The 16,821-nt window shown below is 42.7% G+C and overlaps 2 protein-coding genes across 2 annotated transcripts in view; one reads left to right on the top strand and one right to left on the bottom strand.

Moving 5' to 3' along the window:
- Positions 1-1,519: 1,519 nt before the first annotated feature.
- On the top strand, positions 1,520-7,070 carry LOC106584167 (60S ribosomal protein L5). Its single transcript, XM_014169114.2, has 8 exons — positions 1,520-1,695; positions 2,417-2,486; positions 2,604-2,719; positions 3,060-3,194; positions 3,853-4,055; positions 4,922-5,099; positions 6,461-6,549; positions 6,909-7,070. Exons 1-8 carry the CDS (start codon positions 1,693-1,695, stop codon positions 7,009-7,011), a joined length of 897 nt encoding a protein of 298 aa, XP_014024589.1. The 5' UTR covers positions 1,520-1,692; the 3' UTR covers positions 7,012-7,070.
- Positions 7,071-14,944: 7,874 nt separating this feature from the next.
- Positions 14,945-16,821, bottom strand: part of LOC106584168 (divergent protein kinase domain 1A) — a 29,304-nt gene continuing 27,427 nt past the window's right edge. The window contains exon 7 of the mRNA XM_014169115.2: positions 14,945-16,333. Coding sequence (XP_014024590.1) covers positions 15,737-16,333 — 597 coding nt within the window. The 3' untranslated portion in view covers positions 14,945-15,736. The remainder of the gene's footprint in view (positions 16,334-16,821) is intronic.

The following is a 16,821-nucleotide window of genomic DNA, read 5'->3' as shown; positions in this document are numbered from 1 at the left end:
TTATTAACATTCTCCTTTCGCAAAATGTAGATATCTTACGATAAGGAAAACAAAATATACATTTTGATTCAGTAAATTGTGCCATTAGAAAGTATTCACAACACCTTGACTTTTTCCACATTTTGTTACGTTACAGCCTGAACTTAAAATTGGTTAAAAATGAAAAGCTGAAATGTCTTGAGTCAGTACCCCACACATACAATTATCTATAAGGCCCCTCAAAACGAGCAGTGAATTTCAAACACAGATTTAACCACAAAGACCAGGGAGGTTTTCGGATGCCTCACAAAGAAGGGCACTTATTGGTAGACGGGTACATTTTTTTTATTGAATATCCCTTTGAGCATGATGACGTTATTAATTACACTTTGGATGGTGTATCAATACACCTAGGCACTTTAAAGATACAGGCATCCTTCCTAACTCAGGTGCTGGAGAGGAAGGAACCCGCTCAGGGATTTCACCATGAGGCCAATGGTGACTTTAAAACAGGTACGGAGTTTAATGGCTGTGATAGGAAAAAACTGAGGATGGTTCAACAACATTGTAGTTACTCCACAATACTAACCAAATTGACAGAATGAAAAGAAGGAAGCTTGTTCAGAATATTTACATCCTGTTTGCAAAAACACACTAAAGTAATACTGCAAAAAATGTGGCAAAGCAATTAACCTTTTGTCCTGAATACAAAGTGTTATGTTTGGAGCAAATCCAATACAACACATTACTGAGTACCACTCTTCATATTTCCAAGCATAGTGGTGGCTGCATTATGTTATGGTTATGCTTGTAATCGTTAAGGACTGGGGAGTTTTTCAGGATAAAAAATAAATGGAATGGAGCCGTGCACAGGCAAAATTCTACAGGAAAACCTGGTTCAGTCTGCTTTCCACCACACTGGGAGATGATTTCATCTTTCAGCAGGACAATGACTTAAAACACAAGGCAAAATCTACACTGGAGTTGCTTACTAAGAAGTTCCTGAGTGGTAGAGTTACAGTTTTGACTTAAATCTGCTTGAAAATGTATGGCAAGACCTGAAAGTGGTTGTCTAGCAATGATCACCAACCAATTTGATAGAGCTTGAATAACAATAATGGGCCAATTTTGCACAATCCAAGTGTGGAAAGCTCTTAGAGAAAGCTGTAATCACTGCCAGGGGGTTGAATACTAGCTGTAATCATTGACTCAGGGGGTTGAATACTTATCTAATCAAGATATATATATTTTACTAATGTTAAAATGTTTCTTCAACTAAGAGTAGTATTTTGTGTAGATCGTTGGCAAAAAAATACAATTAAATCCATTTTAATCCCACGTTTTAACACAACAAAATGCCCAAAAAGTCAAGGGGTGTGAATACTTTCTGAAGGCATGCACGGTACAGTCACAGAGTGATGTCATTTGTGTTGGAGGATGGTTTATTACAACCCCACAAAGAAAAATCACATAGTGATACACATTTTTGATCACGTACTCTTTCTTGTTTGAGCCATTTTATCAGCTGGTGTTGTCGTTGTTCGTTTTGTACAGTAGAGGGCAGTGCAGAATTCTCCCTACTCTTCTGCTACATCCGGCGACGCACTATTTACGGAACATGCGCAATGCAAACTTCCTTTTTCTAGTGCAGCGGAGTGAAATCCCCAGTCTTTGACTCCAGGCTCCTGGCTAAGGAGACAGAAAGGCTGCAAAATGGTTAGTAAATTGCCAAAATACATTCCTACATACATGTGTTAGACATCAACGTGTGTTGTCTGCAATCACATGTTTTCATGTTTTTGAAAATCCTTGGATGAAGATGGATTCCGTCCGGCTGCCCATCTACTGTTCACCGGGGTCTATCAAACGTGGCCTAATTGCCGCCTTCACGAATTAATGTTTCCTGTAGCGCTGTAGAGATATTTCTAACTGTGTTACTTTGCCTGATGAGTGGCTGTTGTCTATCATGTCCCGTGAAGTAAATCGCTATGGAACATGTTTGCAGTGTTGCCTAACACTAAAAGTAGCAAAGGTACGGCTGGCTAACACTGTTAGGCTAGTTAGTTGTTACTATCAGCGATGACAGGCCCTATACTCAGTGCAACATAATGTCTGATAGCTTTGGCCACATAAAATATACTTTTTAGTGCAGCATGTGTAATGTTAGGGATACGTTTTGTTTGTTGACAAGTAGCTGGCTAGTTATACTGACACATGCAAGCTACCTGGGGCGGCAGGTAGGCTAGTGGTTAGAGCGTTGGGCCAGTAACCGAAAGGTTGCTGGCTCGAATCCTCGAGCTGACAAGGTAAAAATCTGTCGTTCTTCCCCTGAACAAGCCAGTTAACCCACTGTACCCCGGTAGGCTGTCATTGTAAATAAGAATGTGTTCTGAACTTATTTAACTAGTTAGATAAATTAAAAACTGCCTTCTCATAGGGTTTTGTGAAAGTGGTGAAGAATAAGTCCTACTTCAAGAGGTACCAGGTCAAATTCAGGAGGAGGAGAGGTAAGACAGATTTTAGGACTTAAATGCCATGACTGTCTTGATCTTTAATTTCACACTAAAGACCCTATTCATTCCACTGATGCACCTGACTGACTTGGGTATCCTTGTTGTGCTTAGAGGGAAAGACCGACTACTTTGCCCGTAAGCGCCTGGTCATCCAAGATAAGAACAAGTACAACACACCAAAGTACAGGATGATCGTCCGCTTCTCCAACCGGGATATCGTCTGCCAGGTAAAATGTGATTCACATGAGAAAATATAGCTGGAATTACCACAATGGACAAAGCAATTATGGCCACATACTCATTCTCCAATCCCAGATTGGAACAGTTAGTCATGTGGCCTATGTTAGTCAAACCCACAACTCTGTTGCCACCTGAGCACCACGCTCTTGTCCATTCTCACCTTCAGCTATATTGTCCCTGTCATTCCCACATGACCCATGTGGTAACAATGATCAAGGAGGTAATGGGAAATGTCCCATGCCATTGACCGATGAGCCATGTGACTATGCCTTGATTAGCCTATATTGTCATGTTTTCTCATGTTGCATGCTTGTGTATTTGCTCTAGATTGCCTATGCCAAGATTGAGGGGGACATGATCGTGTGCGCCGCCTACTCCCACGAGCTGCCCAAATACGGGATCGCCGTGGGACTAACTAACTACGCAGCAGCCTACTGCACTGGTCTGCTGCTGGCCCGCAGGGTAAGATTAGCTCTCATACACCCCCACTTTGACCTGATGGCTACTTTAGTTTTAGTCTGTTTTCAGGACTGGGTCTTAATGGTTATTCTATGTTTCTGCCCTGTTAGTGTTTGAGAAAATCCATAACTTCTCTGAGTACCCTTTCCTCAAACCTCATTTAGTCTTCAATGCCTTGAAGTATGATGGACGCTGTATGGACAGTTGGTGCTCAAATTACTAAGCTATTGACAGAACTGAGTCGTGTTCTCGATTGCACAGAATTGTGTATTAGATGACATGATTTTGTGTTCTACTTGAGAGAAGGAAGCATGTCTGTTCTATATCTGAATTATCAAACAATCCTTTTGAAGGTGACCCTGCTTTTCTTTGGTTTTCTCATTGTAAAGAATTGGCCGTTGGTCAGCCAAAAAGCAGCCTGTCAGTTTGTTCTGCTTGTTTAATGTGTTGCTTCAGAATCAGATTTTGTATTTACTTTGTGGTTTGTCAGTGCAGCAGATTTGATTGAAATGGACTTATGGCTGCAGCATGAGTGGGTGCCTTGCTGCTTTAGCTTCCTCCAGTGTTTGTTTCTTGCTAAGCGAACACTCTCTACCAATGTAGTCAGCATGGTTTAATAATCCAACAGATTTCTCTAATCCCTTTTGTCTTTCCATTCCAGCTGCTGAACAAGTTTGGCCTGGACAAGGTGTACGAGGGCCAGGTGGAGGTGACTGGAGATGAGTTCAACGTAGAGAGTATTGATGGTCAGCCAGGTGCATTCACCTGCTACCTAGATGCAGGGCTCGCCAGAACCAGCACTGGCAACAAGGTGTTCGGGGCCCTGAAGGGGGCTGTGGATGGTGGCCTGTCCATCCCTCACAGGTAATTACACTTTTCTGTGCGTTAGGAACACATTGCTGTAGCCAGGAGTAAAAGTGCCGTTTTCAATCTTATTCGTTGTGATTTTTAAAAGGCAAAACTGATCATAGATAAGCTTTCTTACTCTTGATGCATACTGTCCCAGATTGGTTTGTGCCATTTTTCTGTACATCAAACATTTGTGACCAGGCTAGTATTTCAGGAAGTTATCAGGATCGATATTTTGTTTGATACACAAGACTGAGAAAATTGTAGTTCCTTCGTTTGCCCAGGTTGATGTAAAATGTCCTGTTTCAAGATGTTGCTCAGAGCAATATGATTTATTGGTTTAGCATCCAAATGTCTTGCATGCATAGAGATCGAGGGCTCTAGTGTCGGTATTAGCGTGGGTAGCGCCATTGAGGGCTTTTGAAGTAGTCAACTGGGTAGGACTTCCTATGGGTTAAGGAAGGATCAGGTAATTCCATCACCAGGAGGGATCAGTGAGGAATTATACTTGAGGAAACGGTCTACAACTGCAGGTGTCAGTAAATCGGCAACCATAGCTTTTTACCTGTTGAAACAACACATAGGTGGCAGTGTGCCCCCTTTCAGTTTGTTTGCCAACTCGTATAAGTAGTAAAAGGAAAATTGACTACTTCAAAATGGAGATGCCCATGCTTTTACGCCGTAATAGGAAAGATGTAATTGTGCCGATGTTTAAGTGTATGGTTATTTCCTTGGAATTCTGCAAGAAGCCTTTTATATGGCTTTAGTGGAACTATTCGGCCTCAGTGCTTATAATCTTCAGGAAAGCGCTATTGAAGTAATATTGAATGAGCCTGGTTGTTCAGTAGCCTCAGTCTGATATTGTCGTTTGTCCCCCCCAGCACTAAGCGCTTCCCTGGGTATGACGCTGAGAGCAAAGAGTTCAATGCAGAGGTCCACCGCAAGCACATCATGGGCGTCAATGTGTCGGAGTACATGAGCTACCTGATGGAGGAGGATGAGGATGCTTACAAGAAGCAGTTCTCCCGCTTCATCAAGAATGGCGTTGCCCCCGACAAGGTAAGTTCACCCTGAACCCATTGTGATGTTGTATGGGGAGATTCCTGCCAATACCTGGCTCTTAGTTCCCTTACACCAGTGTTTCTGAACTCCAGTACCCTGACAGCAATCGGACAAATTCTCCTGAATCGGCTGTGCGTGTTTGGGGTTACAACAGGAATGTGTTCTGTTAGCGGTACTCAAGGACTGGAGTTGGGGAACTGCTTCACAACACTGCTAGATGGTTACACATCTTCACCTGGTTTTCACTGAACCTGAGTGGGTAGCAACTACTGTTCTGTTAAATTGTTAAGCCTCATGCTTGTAAGCATACTGGGGATCATATCAGCTTCTCCACAAATTCTGAAGGGAATGTTATGCAGAATCCAAAACCAGTCCCTTCCCCTCGGCTCTCCATTTGCGCATTTACGGGGGGCCTCTGACATATGCAAAAGGGAGTGATAATTGTGTAGGGGCCAACATGAGCCTCCAATAGTGGCTTCAACCAAGCCAGCAAGGCTGCCGGGTCGAGAGCAAAGTGCTATACCAACACTCACTGAGATGTTTGGAGTTTGTGCAGTTTCATGCGAAAGAATGAGGTGTGCCTAATTATATGCCACATGCATGTTTGGCCTTTTGACGCTTGACAAGCATATCAAATGAAGTGCCTCCCAAATAAAATGTTTAACTGTTAAGAGTATTATATATTGTAAAATAACAGGAGAATTGTGTTAATTTGAATTGAATGCTTGTTTTATTTAAATGTGGAACATGAATTGCATCATTCAAGTCAGGTATGTCCTGAAGTAATGGGTTAATTTAATCCTCTCCACTTTGGAAGTTGCCCTTGGCGTTGTCAGCCACGTGTGACAACTGAGTGCCCCAACAGTGAGTTGGCAGGGGTGAGGCCCTGGTTTGGGATTCAGCGTTTACTTAAACTGTCACCATATTGCTCGCAACTATCTACTGATCTCTGATTTACAGAAGTGGCTAGGGGTCGATTTGGACTTCAGCGTAGGAACTGTGTGCTGCTTGATGATGATAACATTTGAGGCTGAGCAAATTGTAGTTGGTCCTTCATTTGCCCAGGTTGATGTAATCAACGTTTCAAGACGGGGCTGAGAGCAGCACAGTTCATTAGTTTGTCATACATGTGCTAGAATGAAAATACAAAATGTCAACTCATTCCTATCAATTGGATGTGAATAATTAAACAATAAGGGTAGCGTAGAAACTATACTGAATCAAGCTAGCATGGTTCAGTATTAAAAAGGAAGTAGGTTTTTGGCTATCAAGTAGGAGCCTTTACGGTTGTGTGTATTTGATTGGAATTGGCATTTATTTACCCACATACTAATTTGCTTGCCACACTTGTCCTGCAGGTTGAGGAAATGTATAAAAAGGCCCACGCTGGAATTCGTGAGAACCCAGTCCATGAAAAGAAACCTAAGAAAGAAGTCAAGAAGAAGAGGTGAGTTGATGAGCAGTTTTGGCTATTTTCTATTGGAAATGCAGTGCTACTGCATTGTTGGTATTCATGTTATAAATCTATAACTTGATAGTTAACTTGTCTAGATGATCATGACCTTGATTCTATTTCATTCTGGAAGTTAACAGAAATTGTGTTTCCAATCTACCTTTGACATTCTGTTTACTTACTGAATGGAAATCAAATTATAACCCCCCCCCCACAGTCATTTTTCCTTCAGTATTTTAAAGCAGTTTACTGATTTGACAGCCATCCCCCCTCATATTGCCTGGCACTGTAAAAAATTTATAAAAAATAAAAAATGTAATCCTGAAATCCATCCTCCCATGTTTGGTCACCAGGTGGAACCGTGCCAAGCTCTCTCTGGCCCAGAGGAAAGACCGCGTTGCCCAGAAGAAGGCCAGCTTCCTCCGGGCTCAGGAACAGGAGGCTGCCGACAGCTAAACTCTCTGGTCCTAATGATGGAGCAACAATGCTTTGTTATAATAAATGTTGGAAAAGAATACAGCCTCTGTTATTTGTGCATGTTTATTTATAGATGCTTCTATGAAAGTATAAAAATGACTGTTTCAAGTTACCCATACTGTTTAAGTGGTTGAGATTATGTATGTATGTATGCACATACGTATACACATGTACACAATCAGGGGTTGAAGCTTTTCAGGCTAGAGACCTAGAGTCTAGGGCCATGAGAAGGAACATCTCTTGGCATCAGAAAATGTTTCTGTTCTAAAGCAAATAAGTTGGAAGTAGTTCTACACATTATGCCATGAGAACTTTGCCCCTAAAATTTGTTTGTGGTATTCAAATCTGGACCTCATCACTTCCACTGCGGATTTTTGTTCGTCGCCTCGAATTGGACTGTTTTTGACCTGGGACTGCAGGTAGATGCAATTTATGCAAAACCGCTGTTTTCCAAACTTCTCTATATTGACAAGCTATTCGAGTGAACGCTCTTAACAATGGCAATGCAAGTCCTCAAAGATCGAAGGCAGGCGGGTTCATTCTAGCCAATGAGAGGGCAGATGCGTGTGTGAACAGGCGCTACTTATGGAACACCGTTTGGGTCATAAAGCATGTTAATTTAGCGCCTGCACCTTAGTTTACACACGTAGCATTAAAGTGTTTTGACCACGTGCTTTGACCCAAACAGCGTTCCATACACCTCTTCCACTGGTTCTCCAGACCTTCCGTCTCGGATTTCAATACCCCTGCCGTAGACTATGAACGTGTTAAAAACCCTGGGCCTACTGGTTTAGGAATTAAATCATATTGGTTGATATTAACCTAATCAGATCTAAAGGGTCTCTGGGGGCTTGCAATGAAAGGGATATTTGATTTATATTTAAAAGGCCAATGTAACCATTTCTATCGCACTATCAAATCATTTCTGTGTAACAATTACCTACCTTACTGTGATTGTTTTCAGTCAAAAAGAAACACCACATCTTAGCAGCAAATTCTCAAGCAAGAAATGTTGCTAGGATGGTCTGGGAGTCATCTCAGTCTGGAGGGGAAAACTAGCTGTTATTGTTTTGTTTTTTTAATGAATTCATTTCAGTCCAAGTGCTGTACTTGGACTAATAGGTTCCGGTACTCATTTTAAGTGGCATTCTCTCAACCAGCTTCATGAGGTAGTCACCTGGAATACATTTAAATTAACAGGCGTGGCTTGTTAATTTGTGGAATTTCTTTCCTTAATGTGTTTGAGCCAATCATTTGTGTTGTGACAAGATAGGGGTGGTATACAGAAGATAGCCCTATTTGGTAAAAGACCAAGTCCATATTATGGCAAGAACAGCTCAAATAAGCAAAGACCAATGACAGTCCATTACTTTAAGACATGAAGGTCAGTCAATCAGGAAAATTCTTCAAGTGCAGTCGCAAAAACCATCAAGAGCTATGATGAAACTGACTCATGAGGACCACCACAGGAAAGGAAGACCCATAGTTACCTCTGCTGCAGAGGATAAGTTCAGTAGAGTTAACTGCACCTCAGATTGCAGCCCAAATAAATGCTTCACAGAGTTCAAGTAACAGACATCTCAACAACTGTTCAGAGGAGACTGTGTGAATCAGGCCTTCATAGTCAAATAGCTGCAAAGAAACCACTAAAGGACACCAATAATAAGAGACTTGCTTGGGCCAAGAAACACGAGCAATGGACATTAGACCGGTGGAAATCAGTTCTTTGGTCTGATGAGCCCAAATTTGAGACTTTTGGTTCCAACCGCCATGTCTTTGTGAGATGCGTAGTAGGTGAACGGATGATCTCGGCATGTGTGGTTCCCACCGTGAAGCATGGAGGAGGAGGTGTGATGGTGCTTTGCTGGTGACACTGATTTATTTCGAATTCATGGCACACTTAACCAGGATGGCTACCACAGCATTCTGCAACGATATGTCATCCCATCTGGTTTGCGCTTAGTGGGGCAAAACATTTTTTTCAACAGGACAATGACCCAAAACACACCTTCAGGCTGTGTAATGGCTATTTGACCAAGAAGGAGAGTTATGGAGTGCTGCATCAGATGACCTGACCTCCACAATCACCCAACCTCAACCCAATTGAAATGGTTTGGGATAAGTTGGACCACAGAGTGAAGGAAAATCAGCCAACAAGTACTCAACATATGTGGGAACTCCTTCAAGGCTGTTGGAAAAGCATTCCTCATAAAGCTGGTTTAGAGAATGCCAAGAGTGAGCAAAGCTGTCATCAAGGCAAAGGGTAGCTACTTTGAAGAATCTAAAATATATTTACAAGATTCCATGTGTGTTATTTAATAATACAGTGTAGAAAATAGTGAAATAAAGAAAAACCCTTGAATGAGTAGGTGTGTCAACTTTTGACTGGTAATGTATAAAACACAGCATAATTACATTTTTGACTGCACTGGGCCTTTAATGTGCACATTTATCATGCCTTTGGATTCTAGAAAATATGAATCTCAAAATTCAAATTCAAAAACGTCAATGCTGATGTAAATAAAGATGCTGAGGGAGAAGTTGACAATGACATTGTTTTCTGGAAATGTACAGTCAATCTAATAAAATCTAAACATTACACAAATCAAGAGAAAATGCAAAAATTACCCCCTCACCCTCGATTGTAAAGCATTGTTTTTACCTGACAGTCACAGTTTGATTAACCAACTGTATTGAGATCAAATGTTTCATAGATGAGAAAATTAGCAGAATGTCGGTCAAAATCTATCTCGCTCCATCTTCTCGCCCTGCCGGCCACTGGGCTTCCTCTCTTCACCATATTTGGTGGAGATTGGAAAGGTCAACCGGATGCTTCAGATTTTTACATCCGGTGAAACATCTGGCTCATTGTTTTATCTGTTCTGGTAACACTGTGCAACAAATTGGGACTTGAAAAGGGTTGTGGTTAAAATTGAGGTGGGACAGGGAGCGAGCCTGCTACAACTGCATAGACTACCACAGTCATAATACTCATAAAACCTAGCGGTCAAACAGGGAAATGGTTCTAATTATTTTTCCACCTTTCATTTTTCCCATAGTTTAAAAAAAAAAAACGATTCAAATAAGGGCTGTGTTCTGAATAGGCTTATCCTGGTGTGACATTTAGATAACCGTGTAAATCTCTTTAGGACAAGGTGACTTATCAATATATTAGTCTGTATTTCCCCCCGCCCCCCTCCCAAAATGAAATGCTAATTAGCTGCTAATGTGGCCATCATAAAGAACTTAAAATGCCATGATGATCTGGACTAGACTGCCGAATTGAGGCCAAGGTAACAATCTCTGGATTAACCATTTAATGTTACCTAAATGTAGTCATTCATAAATTAGCTACCTTTCTTTAAATTGACAACACTGTGAACTGTCTTGTGCAAGTTTTAAATTGAGACTACCTGTTTGCAAAGGTGTCAGCTAGAGAGGTTCAGGAGCTTGCAGGTTTTTGTAGTTTGCATGAATAACTAGTAATGGCGCCAACAGAGAGGTCTGCCTCGCTTCTAGTCCTTAGGAAACTTTGCAGTATTTAGTTTTTTATGTATTATTTCTTACCTTGTTAGCCCAGAAAAACTCAAGGGTTTTTACATACAGCCGGGAAGAACTATTGGATATCAGCGCAACGTCAATTTACCAGCACTACGACCAGGAATACCCCTTTCCCAAAGCGGATCCTTTGTCCGAACCACCTAGGGTATTTGAACTGATTCCAGAGGCTGACCCAAAACAACGCCGCCGGAGAAGAGGCAGATGGAGTGGCCTTCTGGTCAGACTTCGGAGGCACGCACACCACCTACCGCTTCCGAGTACTCGCTAATGTCCGGTCTCTAGATAAGAAGGTAGACGAAATTAGGGCAATATTTGCTTCCCAGAGAGACATCAGGGATGGTAACATACTCTGTTTAACTGAAAATGTGTCTCTCTTGGGATATGCTGTTGGAGTCGGTACAGCCACCTAGAAGAAAAAGGGCAGGGGTGTATGTTTCATGATTAACGTCTCACGGTGTAATCATAACAACATACAGGAACTCAAGTCCTTTTGTTCACCTGACCTAGAATTCCTCACAATCAAATGCCGACTGTATTATCTCCCAAGAGAATTCTCCTCGGTCACAGCCGTGTATATCCCCCTCAAGTCGATACCACGACGGCCCTCAAGGAACTTCACTGGACTTTATGCAAACTGGAAACCATATAACTTGAGGCTGCATTTACTGTAGCTGGGGATTTTAACATGAAATGTGAGAACATGGCTACCTAAATTCTATCAGCATATTGACGGTAGCACTCGCACTGGAAAACACTGGATCACTACTACTCTAACTTCTGCAATGCATACATGACACTCCCCTGTCCTCCTTTCAGCAAATCTGACCATGACTCCATTTTGCTCCTCTATTCCTATAGGCAGAAACTCAAACAGGATGTACCCGTGCTAAGGGCTATTCAACGCTGGTCTGACCAATCGGAATCCACGCTTTAAGATTGATTTGATCACGCGGACTGGGACATGTTCCAGGTAGCCTCAGAGAATAATATCGACGTATACGCTGATTCAGTGAGTGAGTTTATAAGGAGTGTATTGGAGATGTTGTGCCCACTGTGACTATTAAAACCTACCCTAACCAGAAACTGTGGATAGATGGCATTCGCGCAAAACTGAAAGCGTGAACCACCCCCATTTAACCATGGAATGGTGACAGGGAATATACAAACAGTGTAGTTATTTCCTCCGCAAGGCAATCAAACAAGCGAAATGTCAGAAACAAAGTGGAGTCGCAATTCAACAGCTCAGACACGAGACATATGTGGCAGGGTCTACAGACAATCACAGACTACAAAAGGAAAACCAGCCACGTCACAGACATCTTGGACTCGGGAGAGGCAAAGGTCGAGAGCCGTGCGTCCTCCGAAACACGACCCAGCCAAGCCACACTGCTTCTTGACACAATGCCCGCTTAAGCCAGAAGCCAACCACACCAATGTGTCAGAGGAAACACCATACACCTGGCGACCATGTCAGCATGCATGTGCTCGGCCTGCCACAGGAGTCGCTAGAGCGCGATGGGACAAGGAAATCTCGGCCTGCCAAACCCTCCCCTAACCCGGACAACACTGGGCCAATTGTGCGCCGCCTCATGGGTCTCCCAGTCACGGCCAGCTGTGACACAGCCCGGGATCGAACCCGGGTCTGTAGTGATGCCTCAAGCACTGCGATGCTGTGCCTTAGACCGCTTCGCCACTTGGGAGGCCCTCGCAAATTGATTTTAACAAACAATTGGTCCCCCCCCCAAAAAGTGGCCCTCCGTTGAATTTCAAAATCCCAATGTGGCCGTCAAGCCAAAAAGTTTGCCCACCCCTGCCCTAGACCCACTTAAATTTGTTTACCGCCCCAATAGGTCCACAGACGATGCAATCGCCATCACACTGCCCTATCCCGTCTGGACAAGAGGAATACCTATGTAAGAATGCTGTTCATTGACTCAGCATTCAACACCATAGTACCCTCCAAGTTCATCATTAAGCTTGAGGCCCTGAGTCTCAACCCCGCTCTGTGCAATTGGGTCCTGGACTTCCTGATGGGCCGCTCACAGGTGGTAAAGGTAGGAAACAACACATCCACTTCGCTGATCCCCCACAAGGGTGCGTGCTCAACACATCACCGGGGGCAAACTACCTGCCCTCCAGGACACCTACAGGACAACAACCACCCGATCCACTGCCTGTTCACCCCGCTACCATCCAGAAGGCGAGGTCAGTACAGGTGCATCAAAGCTGGGACCGAGAGACTGAAAAACAGCTTCTTTCTCAAGGCCATCAGACTGTTAAACAGCCATCACTAACACAGAGAAGCTGCTGCCTACATACAGACTTGAAATCATTGGCCACTTTAATAAATGGATCACTAGTCACTTTAATAATGCCATTTTAATAACGTTTACATGTCTTGTTTACATAACTCATCTCATATGTATATTCTGTATATTATACCATCTATTGCATCTTGCCTATGCCGCTCCATCATTGCGCAACCATATGTATATGTATATATTCTTATTCAATTCCTTTACTTAGATTTGTGTGTATTAGGTAGTTGTTGTTGAATTGTTAGATTACATGTTAGATATTGCTGTACTGTCGGAACTAGAAGCACAAGCATTTCGCTACACTCGAAACAACATCTGCTAACCATGTGCATGTGACCAATAAAATTTGATTTGATGTCTACATTGATGCTAATTAGCATTTTTGAATCTGAAAGGGAAGAGAAAGGGTGATACCTAGTCAGTTGTACAACTGAATGCCTTCAACTGAAATGTGTCCTCCGCATTTAATCCAACACCTCTGAATCAGAGAGGTGCGGGGGGCTGCCATAAACAACATCCACATCTTCGGCGCCCGGGGAACAGTGGGTTAACCTGTTTGGGATATGGGGCAGTATTTTCACGGCCGGATAAAAAACATACCCGATTTAATCTGGTTACTACTCCTGCCCACAAACTAGAATATGCATATAATTAGTAGATTTGGATAGAAAATACTCTAAAGTTTCTAAAACCGTTTGAATGGTGTCTGTGAGTATAACAGAACTCATATGGCAGGCCAAAACCTGAGAAGATTCCATACAGGAAGTGCCCTGTCTGACAATTTGTTGTCCTTCTGTTGCATCTCTATCGAAAATACAGCATCTGTGCTGTAACGTGACATTTTCTAAGGCTTCCATTGGCTCTCAGAAGGCGCCAGAAAGTGGAATGACGTCTCTGCAGTCTCTGGGCGAAAAACAGCATGAGTTTTTGTGAGTGGTCAGGCAGGGAACAATGACACTGGATATGTGCATCCACGAGACGCCTCCATGTTTTTCTTTCAGTCTTTGAATGAATATAACATCGCCCGGTTGGAATATTATCGCTATTTTACGAGAAAAATAGCATAAAAATGTATTTTAAACAGCGTTTGACATGCTTCGAAGTACGGTAATGGTATATTTTGAAATGTTTTGTCACGAAATGCGCCCGCGCGTCACCCTTCGGATAGTGACCTCAACGCATGAACAAAACGGAGCTATTTCAATATAACTATGGATTATTTCGAACCAAAACAACATTTGTTGTTGAAGTAGTCTGGGAGTGCATTCTGACGAAGAACAGCAAAGGTAATTCAATTTTTCTTATAGTAATTCTGAGTTTAGTGTCAAATTAGCTAGCCTGTGATGGCCGAGCTATCTACTCAGAATATTGCAAAATGTGCTTTCGCCGAAAAGCTATTTTAAAATCGGACACCGCGATTGCATAAAGGAGTTCTGCATCTATAATTCTTAAAATAAGTGTTGTTTTTTGTAAACATTTATCGTGAGTAATTTAGTAAATTCACCGGAAGTTTTCGGTGGGTATGCTAGTTCTGAACATCACATGCTAATGTAAAAAGCTGTTTTTTGATATAAATATGAACAAAACATGCATGTATTGTATAACATAATGTCCTAGGAGTGTCATCTGATGAAGATCATCAAAGGTTAGTGCTGCATTTAGCTGTGGTTTTGGTTTTTGTGACATATATTCTTGCTTTGAAAATGGCTGTGTGATTATTTTTGGCAGGGTACTCTCCTGACATAATCTAATGTTTTGCTTTCGCTGTAAAGCCTTTTTGAAATCGGACAATGTGGTTAGATTAACGAGAGTCATGTCTTTAAAATGGTGTAAAATAGTCATGTGTTTGAGAAATTGAAGTTATAGCATTTTTAAGGTATTTGTATTTCGTGCCACGCTCTACCATTGGATATTGGTGAGGCGTTCTGCTAGCGGAACGTCTGTCCCTAACAGGTTAACTGCCTTGCTCAGGGGCAGAATGACCGATTTTTACCTTGCCAGCTCGGGGATTTGATTCAGCAACCTTTCGGTTACTGGCCCAATGCTCTAACCACTAGGCTACCTGCCGCCTCAGGTAGCCTAGTGTAAATAGAGCCGAATATATTGATAAAAGTCACCTTGTTCGAGAGAGATTTATATGGTTATCACGAAACACAGCCCTTATTTTGAAGTGTTTCTAAAATCCCCTATGGGAAAATGAGTGGTGTCAAAACAATTGGATCCATTTCTCTGTTTGACCATAAGGATTTATGGGTATTATGACACCTCCACTGTGGAGCTCTATTAGATGGGACTTGAAAATAAATGTTCTATCACATTGACCATATTCTTTTTGGGATGCTCAACTGATTCTGAGTTCAGGAATATAAAGTTAATATGTGAAAACTATTTCTAGATGAGTACTTTCACATTTTCCAAACTCTCTCACTTGTTTACATAATTTGCGCTACTTGCGCTTTGAACTCCACAAGTCCACAAAGTAGGGGAAGGTTCTAAGGGTTATACTAGATGGTGATAGGCAGATCAGCCAATTAAAACCAGCGGTTGTTTCATCTGCTCCTGCCATAGACTCCCAGTCAAGTCCACTTCTGAGGCGTTGTGAAACCAGATGGTTTGACAGAGAGGCAGCGGTAGTGCTCATATGTGTACTGATTCTCCACCCTTTTCCAAATTGTGTATTTATTAACCACTCTCCGTACTGGATTTACAACAATGAAAACCCGTTTCCAACCAATGCTTTCAAATACATGACCGGGAGTGTTCTAGTGCACACTTTGGGAGAAGGGTGGAGAGTTGGGATGTACAGTACCTATGTTTTCGCCTCATTAGGAGTCCTTGGTGTGCGATATTTTCTTCCACAACAAGGTCTTCAGGTTGTTCAGTATAAGCGAGTGTTCCATCTCCATTTGCTCCGCCGAGCCCTTCAATGCTATACAAGCATACAGCTGTTTCTCCAGCTCATCCTGAATGTCAGACGGCGCCCCACGCAGGAGATATTCCTTCAGCGAGCTGCACGCCTTGGCCAGGTTGGGCCGTGTCACCTCTGGTGTACACCGGTGCTTGGTGAGGTCACAGGAAGTGCGACAGTCAGTCCCGTAAAGACAGTCCTCGTCCACGTTGCACCGCTGCTCCCTCATGGCTTCCTGGAAAGTGGCCTCGGGGACGATGTGACGAGCGTCCATCACTTTCAGGTCATGGCGGTCGTTGTAGCCAAAGTCGGCTACACTCACGTCACACATGAGGAAGGAGCCAAAGGTGCCGTGGAAGACGTCCTCTACAAGCTCCAGCAGGCCAATGGAGATCTTGGCCTTGCGGGGCCAGGAGGGCGTGAACCACTGGTCCATGCTGCGTCGTAACCCCGCGGGTATCCACAGCTCCACTACCCAGGGCAGGCTGATGCCGTACAGGGGAGCGTAGGGCACCTTCTCCATCACATACAGGTACAGAGAAATAGGGGTAGAGAGGGAGCGAGAGAGATGGGGTTAAGAAGGAGGGTGAGGAGAAAAAGGAGGGAGAGAGAGCTGTGATGACTTTCTTCACATAAATAAGCTCATGATTGGAATCCATTTGTTAGTGTTAATGTTTGTGTTGTGTGAGAACATTTTTTATCACAAAAAAAGTTATTAGAATCCTGATAAAGGAATTTATATGTTTAAAGTAATGACTAAAGAATTCCGCCCTGAAACGTATTTAACGGTGTGAAATGTATTAGAATTATAAAATTATAATCCAATAATGTGTGTGTGAGACAAGTTAAGAGTGAGAAAGGTATAGTTGATCGTCACATGACCTGGTTGTAACCCTGAAAACTGACAGCAGGAAAGAGGGCCCTTCCAAGGCCCTTCTAATCTAGGGAGGAGAGGAACAGATAGAAACTGCCAGGCTGGTAGGAAAGTGAAAACTAGGAATG

This window comes from Salmo salar, chromosome ssa23 (genome assembly GCF_905237065.1).
Source record: "Salmo salar chromosome ssa23, Ssal_v3.1, whole genome shotgun sequence".
NCBI lineage: Eukaryota > Metazoa > Chordata > Actinopteri > Salmoniformes > Salmonidae > Salmo > Salmo salar.
The sequence above is the reverse complement of the archived record's forward strand: the minus strand, read 5'-3'. Positions and strand labels throughout refer to the sequence as shown.